Source organism: Argopecten irradians, chromosome 11, assembly GCF_041381155.1.
Source record: "Argopecten irradians isolate NY chromosome 11, Ai_NY, whole genome shotgun sequence".
NCBI classification, from domain to species: Eukaryota; Metazoa; Mollusca; class Bivalvia; order Pectinida; family Pectinidae; genus Argopecten; species Argopecten irradians.
In genome coordinates, this window is record NC_091144.1 from 28,656,316 (window position 1) to 28,668,561 (window position 12,246).

A 12,246-nucleotide genomic window follows, 5' to 3' on the forward strand; every position below is an offset into this window, starting at 1 on the left:
AACCCGAGGCTTGCCGAGGGTTCTACGACATTTTGTGATCCCGAGGGTAGAATATCCCAACCTTCATATTCACGTAAGAAAGAGTATTTTTCTCTCATACCTCGACGTTTTATTGCAATTTTATTACTGTGATTTTTCCGCCATTTTGAAATCAATTCGAAAGAAAACGGGACTGCAAGTCAGTTCTCCATATATGCAAATTTCGTGATATTTTCAACTCAATTCCCGTTGTTCGTATCTTGTAAAGTAAATCTAGCCTAGTTTCTGAAAATATATTGTTAAAATTGTACCTAGTAATTTTGTTAACGCTGTGACGCCACGACGTTTATATGTTACACTGACCTTGTTACAGACTCTCTATATAAATGTAAATGAAGTAATTTCGCCTATGGACCGGTCAGTATTTTGACTGTTGACCGGTGCGGAACGTTTGCATGGGTTTATTATTGACGTCATAATTACTTGTTGACGTCATAAACACCGGCGCACCGGATCGACCCAAATACCGGTATTCTTTCGGCGAAAGTCTATCTCACCAGAAGCTCAGTGGTAAGTTTAAGATTGTAGTTCAGGAAATAAAACAATTGTTTCATGCCTCGGTGTTAGGACCAACCCTATAAACTGTTTCCCTCGGCCTCTGCCCGCGGGAAACATTTCATCAGGTTGGTCCCATCACCTTCGGTAAAGAGTTTTGACTGTTGACTTAAAAGGCATGAAACAACTGTATAATGGTTAGTGGAAGTTGTAACATCCCTACATGGGAGGATATACTCAGACTAGTGCCTGTATATCCCGGTATTAATACATTTAGGCCTACGTTTGGAAGTGTAGAGTTTGATATTTCTCCGCTCTTCACCCAACTGTAGAAAATCATTATATAGAAAGTTTCATCGTTGGATAATCCTTTTTTCGCAGTCTACATCAGAGCTATTTCCCCAATACACTAGCTATAGCGTTGTGAAATGTACAAGCAAAATCGAATTATTGTAGAATGAAGTTGACAGAACCGGACCGAGGCTGGTCTTGGGCTGTACTCGGAGCCTCGTTTGGGATTATGGTCGTCAATGGCTGCTTGGGACAAGGCATTGGAGTCGTACATCTCGCCCTGCTAGAGAGCTTCAATGAGAGCAATTCGAAAACAGCATTCGCTGGCTCTTTGTTCGCTGCGACACAGTCGTGCGGAGGTGGGTTTCTATAATTGAAATGAAATTCGATATATATAAATACAAATATAACAATTCAGGTTGTGCGCTTATATAATATATAATTGAATCCTAGCTATACGTCGATTTTAATTTAAAAAAATATTTCTCAAAGCCAAATGCAAATTATGATATTATCTAAAGCCAAAAATAGAAACATGTATTATCGTATACGTTGTGTATTATCATACATTGCAACGAAGTCAAGAAAAAATGCGTCAGATTATGTATTTTTGATATTTTTGTGTGTTAAGACATTACTAGTATAAATCACAGGACATTTTGATGTTTCACTGCAAATGAAATTTTTCTCACAATGAAACTTACGTGTTAATGTAACACGGCTCCACGGGATGCCAAACGCTTCTTTGTGCTATTACCACATTCACTGCTAACGCAAAAAGACAACAGCATTTGCACTCTAACTAATCGGCATCAACCTCATAGAAGGTGCAAATAAAACAAACGATAATGCTATTTTAACACTATTTAATATCTGACTTACCATTGCGCAAGAACCTTTAAAAAGGCATCTGAACATCTTGTATAAGAACGCTGCAAAGTACATCAAACCATTGTTTTCGAAGGAAAACAAACTTCAGACAACTTTGAATATTACCATAACGAACTGACTTTATATTGCAGGTGTGTTGGCTGGTTTCATCCTGAAGAAGTACAGTTGTCGAGTAGCAACCGCGGTCGGCTCATTGATAATGACGGTTGGGTTTACATGTTGTTTCTTCCTCAACACTCTTGACTCAGTAATTCTGTTTTACGGAGGAATAGTAGGTATGAAGCATAAATACGGATTATTCTCGTATCTCACAGATTAATCATCTAATAACCCAGTGATTACTATTCCGTTTTTGCATACAACCCTTGCAAACTTACGGCTAGATATTCATTGTAACGTCATTAATCTGTGAAAAAACTCATGTCGTTATCTCAATCTCTCCCAGGGTGCATTGCAGTTCCATATTTCACTAATGTGAGGATCGCAATGAATCCTGGGAGAGATTGGTCGTTTTCTCTGAAAAGTATGACGTTAGGCTCGTTAACACATGACGTCACAATCAATACCTATCCACAAGGGCAGATAACTCTGTAATGTGCAAATACGGAATTGCTGTCACTAAGTGTATTATGTCAGCATAGCTGACGGCATTTCAGGAGATACAAATGTAGATAAGATCGAAAAAAAACTGACCAATCACACGTCTACAAAGACGTCTTTTAAAGTTTGCAAATAAGCAACGCCCAAATAAAAAAATGCCGATACAGTGTTCTCTTTAATCCATCGAAATCTTTTGGTGTATATCAAAGGACCAAACTACTCTTTCTCATCTTATACACAAAGTGTAGCACACATAAGCTGTTATTATGCTTAAATATAGTCAAGGGTGGATATAACGACTCCAGAGCTTGGGAATGTCCATGCAATAAGAATTTTTTTCTTACTACATGCAGCATTCTGATTGGCCGATTCTTTTTCTTCATTTGAGTATGTCACTATTCTAAAATTCATCGCAATAGGAACGAAATTTTGTAAATAATATTGACAGCAATGCTTTGCTGAAGATGGTTTTTGTTACCCCGTATATTTCTTCTGTTACTCAATAATCTTATATTGGGGTATACTTTTGTCGCTCTCTCATGACATTCGCTTCTGTCTGTACTATACAGGTGCCGGAGCAGGGTTAACGTATACGACGGCGGTTGTTGTTCTCGGATTCAACTTTGAAAAGAAACTCAACATAGCTGGCGGGATAGCTGTATCTGGGGTGGGGATGGGGGTTATGCTATCTCCAGTCATCCAGGAGACCAGAGAAATGTTCGGAAATAGAGGATTGTTTTTCATCCTGGCTGGTTTTTCTTTACATGTTGGCTTGTTTGGAGCATTATACTTCCCATCAAGGTTAGAGAAAAGGAAAACGGTGGTTGTTCGAAGCTTGGAAAATCTCAACAGGACTTCAGAGGAAATATATGGAATCGATTTGGGAACCAATGACGTCATAAAAAGCCCGGATGTGACTAAGGAATTAGTGCCCTCTAGCGGTAAAATAACCAAACAGGAGTCGATGATTTCTCAAATATACAATGTCTGCACAAATGTTCCATTTGCCACGTTGTGTTTATGTCTGTTTGTCGCAAATTTTGGAATTTATATAATGTTTCTGAACTTGCCAAACTATGCCGTATTAAATGGAGGAACAGCAATTCAGGGATCGGTACTTATTTCCGTTTCCGGAATTTGTTCTATGATAGCGAGGGTGCTGACCGGTCTGACAACAAATAATGATGAGGTTGACGGTGCATTGATGCTGTTCGGAACACTCTCGGTGCTCGGTATATCAAACATATGTTTACCGCTGTATGGACATTCGTATGGGGGACAAATAGTGTATTCTGTATTTCTAGGTTTATATAGCGGGGTATCCTTCCCATTACTTAATGGGCTAAGTATACGACTGGTTGGACTACGTTATTTGGCCACGGCGGTCAGCATCCAGATGTTTTCTGTAGGACTCGGGATACTCAGTGGACCACCGTGTGGGGGTTAGTATAAATTTGGTTATCTTACGTAATTTTGCATTAACAACCTCTACGCAGTCGATTCTACGGTGACTGGGAAAGCGCATAAAAAATGCATGCGAATATAATATTTTTGCGTGTGAACGCAATAGAATTGCTTGCGAACGGAAAAGTATTACGTACGAACGTAAAAGTATTATCGCGTACGAACGCAATTATATAATTACATTTGCGTGGGAACGCAATACTGTTGCAAGTCAACAGAGTAACTTTGCGTATGAACGCAATTCGCAATAATATATCATTGCATAATAGACAATTAAATCGCCAGTTTAGTTAACGTGACAACAATACGGTGACTGGGAAAGGACATCAAAAATATAAAAGTTACTGCATGCGAACGCAATATTATTTCAATTAACTGCCAATTATTCAAAGATATATATTAGTTTTCATACGCACGCAATAATTCTTGCGTCATTACTTTGTGTGAGAACGCGACGTCAATCATTCGTGTGATAATGTTACGTAATTCCTTTGTGTGGTAATACTACAGTATGTTCCTCTCAAAGTCATGACGTTTCTTTTGCATTTTACATACACTTTACTTTTGAATATCAAAATACTTTTGTCGATTCATGTAGATTTGCTAACATTGATGGTTTCAGGTCTATATCTAGACAGTGGCGGGACATATGACACGTGCTTCCTTATGACAGGTATCGTGCATAGTAAGCTCCATCCTCGATACTCCAGGGGTTCCGATCACTTACGATCTCTACACCCCTGGACTATATCATACCACACAGTCGACCACAGTGTACCGTATGATCATTGGAAAACATTTGACCAATCACAGGCCTGCACAGATTTCATTTGAAGACTACAGAGAGAGAGCGACGCCTAACATCAAAGCCACACAGTCGACTACAGTGTACCGTTATACAACTCTTGCCTGTTCTGTCCTGTTGCCTCCGTGTATTACTATGAGAGAAAAGCCAAGGGTGTAGAGATCGTAAGTGATCGGAACCCATGGAGTATCGAGGATGTGATGATATCTCATTACTTTTCCTCTTCATTTTTTTCCACAATATATAATATAATAGTATGGAAACTGTAAATTTGGTATCAGTATATTTTGTTCAGTAAAATGTTCTTTTTCAATTGCGTTAGTATTGAAAACGTCACTTGTCAATACATTAAAATAGAACGAATAACCATACAATTGCGCATGCCTCGCTTGTTGCAGGACTATTTATCAGAAAATTTCTCTCCGTCGTCCACAGCCACATATACGTCATCGCACCTAATGTGAATATCAGTGCGGTATAATAAAATAGGTTAAAAAAACTAAAATTTTGAGTTCTGAAAAGGATACATAAGTATTGGTTTAGACAAGTTTTTTTTATGAAAATTTAGAAAGAGGTAATAATTTCATTATCGTATCTGTATGTTTATTGTTACAGGTTTTATCATTTTGGGTGGAGCTATGTTTAGTATGACCAGTGAATACTTCCGGAAAAGACGGAGACTTCCGGTTGAAACATCGCCCGATCGCGATGCCCTTATTTAGTGTTGTAAAACAGGAGTAATCATTATCAGTGATATTACTACGATGGCCCATATCAGCCGACATATTACACTAACAAGTTGTATGTGTAGAACGTAAATGTCAAAAATGCCAAAAAGCAGGCTCTACTAACCATTACACGTGTATGAGCATATAGATTCCTACGAAAGCGTATTAGGCTCACGTACGAAAATATTTTTTAGGATAGCGAAAATGTTTTATTTGGCGGCCGCCAGATACACTTAATTATTTGGCGGCCGCCAGATAAATTAAGTGGCGGCCGCCAGATAATTATATGGCGGCCGCCAAATAATTATATGGCGGCCGCCAAATAATTATATGGCGGCCGCCACTTAAATTTCTGGCATATACTTATGTGGCGGCCGCCATATACGCCGCCACTTAATTATCTGGCGGCCGCCAAATAATTATCTGGCGGCCGCCAGATAATTATATGGCGGCCGCCAGATAAATTAAGTGGCGGCCGCCAGATAATTAAGTGGCGGCCGCCATATAATTATATGGCGGCCGCCAAAATAAAACATTTTCGTTATCCTGAAAAATATTGTCGTACGTGAGCCTAATACGCTTCCGTAGATTCCAATAGTACATTCCAGTACCTCTTGGACTTTGAAATCGTGTCCCGCGGGAAAAGTCTCGCGCCTCCATGTAGGCCGCCATGTTTTAATTCTCGTTATCAGCACGACGAGATTTGAAATCTTCTGTACTAGACGAAATGTGTCATCGATATACGCTTTAAAGTTACTTTTACTTACACATATACAAGAACAACGCAACAAATGTATTGGTCAAATATATTATATACTCTGTATGTTCTCAAGCGCACGGCACCGTTAGACTGGTTCCCTTCCCTTAGTTCTCTACTCCCGCCAGGCTGCGCTCCGCTCAGTGAAGCGTACGCAAAGGGAGGTAACTGAGGCGAGAACCAGTCTAACGGCACCGTCAGCAGTGACGTCACAAAACCTGACGCCAGAGATGACGGCACTGATTCCCGCGTGTTTTTTATAACATGTGTGGCATATTGCCAAGTTTTCTCCGCATCTGATGAAAAGTCATATTTTTTCATATTGAGACTATACATGGCCCTGTGCTCCAATTATGTCTTTTATTATAAGAGATTTACAATAAAGGGGAATAACTCGTATAAGTTAGAGTTCCTTAGAATATACCAAGTAATCTACTTTCACCCATATAATCATATACATAACAATCGTTATCACAGGGCCGAATACAGTTTGAGTATTTTAACAGAAATGGTAGGACAACAAGAGAGCACCTTGCTGAACCCCTTTATAATTTTTGTAGCATATTGTTATGTTATGTGTGCGCATATATCTATAATATACACGTAGTGTGTTTATTGGGGATATTGACAGAAGCGTTTTCTTGAAAATCATGTTGCGACTTAAAAGGAACAGATTAGCTTTATGAAAAATTTGGAAGAAATAACCATTTCAAATTTTGCGCGGTCCTGACTGGCGTTGGAACTCTTCAGTGTGGAGGTTAACACGTGGTTTTGTTATGATAGACGTCGGCAAGAACTGGATATGACCTAAGGTGATCGTATCCAGTTACCAGGTATCATCTCCGAGCCTATCAGATGTCAACATCTAGATTTAATGTCTGCAGCTTCGTAAAGACCAGCTAACGTTTAAGAAATCCTCAGAGCCGTGGAAATATGGCGTTTACCGCAAGGAAAGGGCTATCAACTTTAGCTCGACATGTAACAAAATCTAAAGCGGTGTCCTCGACTAGGCCTCAATTGGGACATGTTTTTGACCGCTGTATGTCTGCATCAGCCGGGCAAGTCCTTGATGTCAGCGGCATGTATCCCCCGATTGCCACACCCTTCAATAAGGATGAGACAATAGCATACGACAGATTGGCAGAAAACCTACAGAAATGGAACAAGATACCATTCAGAGGTTTTTATTAGTTATTACTAAAAGCCTTTCTCTCTGTTTAATTTTTGCTCTCCTACGTATAACAGTTGTGTTAAAAAGGTGACTGTGCAGGTAGCTGAAAGATATAGGTGACCATACGAGAACATTGCAAGACAGGTGACTGCAGGTAACTGGTCGGTAATTGCAGTATTCATTGTTCAAGTAAATTGTGAGACAGGTAACTGTATATCTAACTAGACAGGTGATTGTTTATGTAAATTGTGAGATGGGTACATGACTACAGGTAACTGGACACGTGATTGTTCAAGTAAATTGTGAGACAGGTGAGTGATTGTACAAGTAAATCGTGAGACAGGTGATTGTTTATGTAAATTGTGAGACGGTTGACTGTACAGGTAACTAGACAGGTGATTGTACAAGTAAATTGTGAGACAGGTGATTGTACAAGTAAATCGTGAGACAGGTGATTGTTTATGTAAATTTGTGAGACAGGTAACTAGACAGGTGATTGTACAAGTAAATTGTGAGACAGGTGATTGTACAAGTAAATCGTGAGACAGGTGATTGTTTATGTAAATTGTGAGACGGGTGACTGTATAGGTAACTGGACAGGTGAATGTTCAAGTAAATTGTGGGACATGTGATTGTACAAGTAAATCGTGAGACCGGTGACTATACAGGTAACTAGACAGGTGATTGTTCAAGTAAATTGTGAGACAGGTGACTGGACAGGTAATTAGACAGGTGAATGTTCAAGTAAATTGTGAGACAGGTGACTGGACAGGTAATTAGACAGGTGATTGTTCAAGTAAATTGTGAAACAGGTGACTGTATATGGAACTAGACAGGTGATTGTACAAGGAAATTGTGAGATGGGTGACTGTACAGGTACGTAACTGGACAGGTGATTGTTCATGTAAATCGTGAGACCGGTGATTGTTTATGTAAATTGTGAGACGGATGACTACAGGTAATTGGACAGGTGATTGTTCAAGTAAATCGTGAGACTGGTGATTGTTTATGTAAATTGTGAGACGGATGACTACAGGTAATTGGACAGGTGATTGTTCAAGTAAATCGTGAGACTGGTGATTGTTTATGTAAAATGTGAGACGGGTGACTACAGGTAACTGGACAGGTGATTGGTCAAGTAAATTGTGAGACAGGTGACTGTACAGGTAACTAGACAGGTGAAAGTAACTGAACAATCAGGTACAAATAAGTTGCAGGACATGTGAGTGTACAGGTACAGGTGCTTGTACATTCAGTCAGTAAATTGGGGTCATGTGATTGTACAAGTAAGTGGATAGGTGTCTACAATTAATTTATGGGACATGTCACTATAAGTGTATGTGGTAGTTGAATTGTGACATAGGTTTAATAGCGACATAGGTTTAATAGCAAAAAAAATCATTATTGGAAAGGTAACTAGATTAATACAAAAAAATTGTCAGAAATATTACCTGTAACTTGACCCATGTATATCTTGACATGTATAGCTGTTGCATTTAGCTATCTTTTGTATGTAGGACACTGGAAAGTAGAAACTTATCAGAAAAAACATCATTCAGTACATGTTATCTTTTAGTGGTCTCTGGTACAGTATGATAGATCCTGGCACTGGTAAAAATCAGAAAATTTAACATCATTTTCTAAAGTATTTTAGATCTACATACACAATATGTTCTCATGTTATTTTGGCGTGTCATTGTGTATGTTTTTCCAGGGTATGTGGTGCAGGGCTCCAATGGAGAGTATGCTTACCTAACGAAGGAAGAGAGAATAGAAATGGTTCAACAGGTGAAAAAGATGGCTGACCAAAGCAAACTGATTATTGCAGGATCTGGATGTGAATGTAAGTGTGGAAATTATGTTATGTTTAATTTTGCTTCTTTAGGTTTTTTTAGCTGTCCAAATGACAACAATGTTCAAATCAAGATATTAAGATAATTTCTGGACAAACAAATTAAACTTAACCGAATTTTATGAAATTCTGAAGTATCCCATTCTTATCTACTTGCTCATTTTTACAGAAAATATGATTACAGATTTTTCAGCAAATGTGAATTTCACTAATTTCACTAATTTAGTGATTCAGCTAATCACCTTTTTAACAATCAGGCCCTGGTGTTACATGGTATTACTGATACATGTAAAACACTCACCTATATCTGAGAAACCATTGAGGCTTCATATGCTTCTACACTTTGACTGAAAGGTCTGGGGAATAAAATTATTTGCCGTGGTTAAATATACGATCTTTGAACACAGATTTGTAATTTATTTTACAGCAACACGGGATACCATAGAGATGACCAATAAAATGGCGGACGCCGGAGCCCAGGTGGCGCTAGTTGTGACCCCATGTTACTACAAAGGAGCCATGAATAACTCGGCACTCATACAACATTACCGCCAGGTAAAATTTATACAAAAACATTCTGACTTCTAAAATATACAATTATCTTCCTGTATTCAGGTTAATATGGTAAATTATGTACCCAAGGAACTCAGTTACCTCCCAGGTCAAGGCCAAGGATGGTATATCACTTATAGGGTTGGTAAGACCCATATTTACCTCAGAAAAGGTCAACAATTGTTTTATATGTTATGGGTATGCATATGATAAATTGCCTAGAAATGAAACAAATTTCAAAATTTAATGAATTTTCAAAGCAGATCTCAATTTGCCTTTTGTAGGTTGCAGACAACAGTTCCATTCCAATATTGTTGTACAGCGTTCCAGCCAATACCAACATCACCATTCCTGCAGGTGTGGTTGAAGAGCTTTCCAAACACCCTAACATCATCGGCCTGAAGGACAGCGGAGGAGATGTAAGTGTCCACCAACTTTCTGAATCATAAGGAAATGGAGGAAACTTAATAGCAAAATAGCCCTAGGAACTCATAGGTGTACATTTTGTTCTTTATTTTGTCTACAGCAGTTCTGGCCTCAGGATCATATAACTATCTGGGACCTGGAATAATTTGAACTGCCCTCTTCTTGGAAGATATGTGATGCAGTTCTCACATATGCCAATAATATTTTTACAGATAACGTCTATTGGACTCTTAGCCTACAAAACCAAGGATGCTGATTTCCAGATTCTGGCGGGTTCTGCTGGATTCTTATTGTCTGGCTATGTTGTTGGTAAGTTATCATCAATCTCTCCCTACCCCACCCCACCCCATCCTTTTCCTTCAATATAAATCCAAGATATTTTTAATTTATTTTTGTATCCTGTGGCAAGTTGTACCAGATAATAATGTTCTCTCTGCTCAAAATTATGCAGATGTGTATATGTGACTATAGGTTGTGTTGGTGGAGTGTGTGCCCTTGGAAACGTCCTTGGGAAGGAATTGTGTGACCTTGAGGAATTGTTTAAAGCTGGGAGGATGGAGGAAGCCAAACATCTACAGCACAGACTTATAGCTCCAAACACCGCAGTGAGTAAATAATAGATATGAAGACTGAATAGTTTACGAGTCATCACCGTAAAATTTTTAATGCTATGTTCTGCATCTGTACACTAAAGATATTGTCTTTTCATACCGTTATTTAAAAAAAAAAATCTTTCATTCATTCTGAAAATATCGAAAATCAGAACTTAAGCACTTAATTGATAAAGTATTTCCATCATGTAATGTTTCGTGAGAAATAAAAATATCAGGAAATTAAAATGTCCAATCATTGTATCTCTAATTCTAAAATAATTCATTATTCCATAAACCCATAAAAACAAATATGAAAATTTAAAACATCTTTAAAGTGTGCCGAACACTGTCATGTAGCTCTTCTTTCAACTTTTTTTTCGCATAAACAGTTAGAACATTATTTTGTTATGAAAGTTGTCTGAAAGTAAGGCCTACTTTTCAGGTAACTAAGCAGTTTGGAATTCCGGGATTAAAGACAGCCATGGAGATGATGGGTTACTATGGAGGTCCGACTCGCTCTCCCTTACAACCACTGCCGGCACAAGATAAGGAAACAATTCGTCAGATTTTGTCTTCCACTGGATTTTTACCCTGATACATAGATATGACCACATCAGAAATTTAAGTGATAATTATGTTCCTTTATTTGAAAATCATGCCATGTATAAAAACTTATGTTATGTTGATTGTTATTTATATGCATAAATCAAACAGGGTATTACTTGATACATGTAATACAATGTACCATATATTTATGTATTTCAACTTGGTTTTAATTCATTATAATTTTATTACCCAGAAACTACATATTACATTATCTGTTGTGTATACATATATATACTACTGATTGTTTCAGTATTAGATTATTTCATAGCCAACAAGTAATAAAATTATATATGCCTTTGATTTTATCATGATTTTGTGATGAATTGATTAGATCTTTGTAAGATAATTGGTATAAAAATTTAATGACGAAAATGATATGGATCATCTTCAACAGGTTCATGGTGTTCATGGAAAAGGGGGGGAGGTAACCCTGATAGAAATTATATCATGTCAAGGATCATGGTGGATAGTGACGCTTGAATGTCTTCAAAATACTGTTCCTCACTATTTTTATCAATTTATTACCCCAGTATTCCATCTTTTCATAACCCCGTGGGTAGGTATTGATTGCGAGATAATTACTTTTTGAACAAATGCATATTTCTCTTAATGCAATGTGAGGTTACACTCAGAATACACGGCGTACTAGCAATCAACTTGAGACTTATCCACAAGGACAGATAACTCTGTAATATACGAATACAATATATACTACTGTTTATAGTAAACATTTATATTTTTTTATGTACAGGCAGATCTTGAGAATGCTGTCTATATATTTGGCCCATTCTTACAGTGCAGGGACACACTGATTGCAACATTTCATGTTATTGTTGTTGTAATGTGCATAAGAGATTGGTGTACGTGTGAAGAAACAATGATGATTTTCTTGCCAGGAATATCAATATTTACTGTAATGTGTAATACTTTTTTACCCATTGCTTAATATGCATTAATAATATCTTGCTCAATATGG

At 37.8% G+C, this 12,246-nt stretch overlaps 2 protein-coding genes across 2 annotated transcripts; both read left to right on the top strand.

The window, feature by feature from the left end:
* Positions 1 to 790: 790 nt before the first annotated feature.
* LOC138335784 (monocarboxylate transporter 12-like) lies at positions 791 to 5,401 on the top strand. The gene is made up of 5 exons (XM_069284949.1): positions 791 to 1,184; positions 1,848 to 1,991; positions 2,886 to 3,758; positions 4,403 to 4,453; positions 5,201 to 5,401. The coding sequence occupies exons 1-5, from the start codon at positions 992 to 994 to the stop codon at positions 5,305 to 5,307; spliced, it is 1,368 nt and encodes a 455-aa protein (XP_069141050.1). The 5' UTR covers positions 791 to 991; the 3' UTR covers positions 5,308 to 5,401.
* A 1,162-nt stretch (positions 5,402 to 6,563) lies between these two features.
* On the top strand, positions 6,564 to 11,660 carry LOC138335210 (4-hydroxy-2-oxoglutarate aldolase, mitochondrial-like). Its single transcript, XM_069284192.1, has 7 exons — positions 6,564 to 7,250; positions 8,956 to 9,084; positions 9,521 to 9,648; positions 9,930 to 10,064; positions 10,284 to 10,380; positions 10,543 to 10,676; positions 11,107 to 11,660. Exons 1-7 carry the CDS (start codon positions 7,004 to 7,006, stop codon positions 11,257 to 11,259), a joined length of 1,023 nt encoding a protein of 340 aa, XP_069140293.1. The 5' UTR covers positions 6,564 to 7,003; the 3' UTR covers positions 11,260 to 11,660.
* Positions 11,661 to 12,246: the final 586 nt, after the last annotated feature.

What these genes read in the sequence shown, in the direction of transcription:
- LOC138335784 (XM_069284949.1), top strand. Translation starts at nt 992, where the DNA reads ATGAAGTTGACAGAACCGGACCGAGGCTGGTCTTGGGCTGTACTCGGA. An exon ending in GTTTTACGGAGGAATAGTAG is followed by an intron (nt 1,992 to 2,885) that starts GTATGAAGCATA and finishes TGTACTATACAG; the next exon opens with GTGCCGGAGCAGGGTTAACG. An exon ending in CACGTGCTTCCTTATGACAG is followed by an intron (nt 4,454 to 5,200) that starts GTATCGTGCATA and finishes TTATTGTTACAG; the next exon opens with GTTTTATCATTTTGGGTGGA.
- LOC138335210 (XM_069284192.1), top strand. Translation starts at nt 7,004, where the DNA reads ATGGCGTTTACCGCAAGGAAAGGGCTATCAACTTTAGCTCGACATGTA. An exon ending in TCATACAACATTACCGCCAG is followed by an intron (nt 9,649 to 9,929) that starts GTAAAATTTATA and finishes TGCCTTTTGTAG; the next exon opens with GTTGCAGACAACAGTTCCAT. An exon ending in TTATAGCTCCAAACACCGCA is followed by an intron (nt 10,677 to 11,106) that starts GTGAGTAAATAA and finishes CCTACTTTTCAG; the next exon opens with GTAACTAAGCAGTTTGGAAT.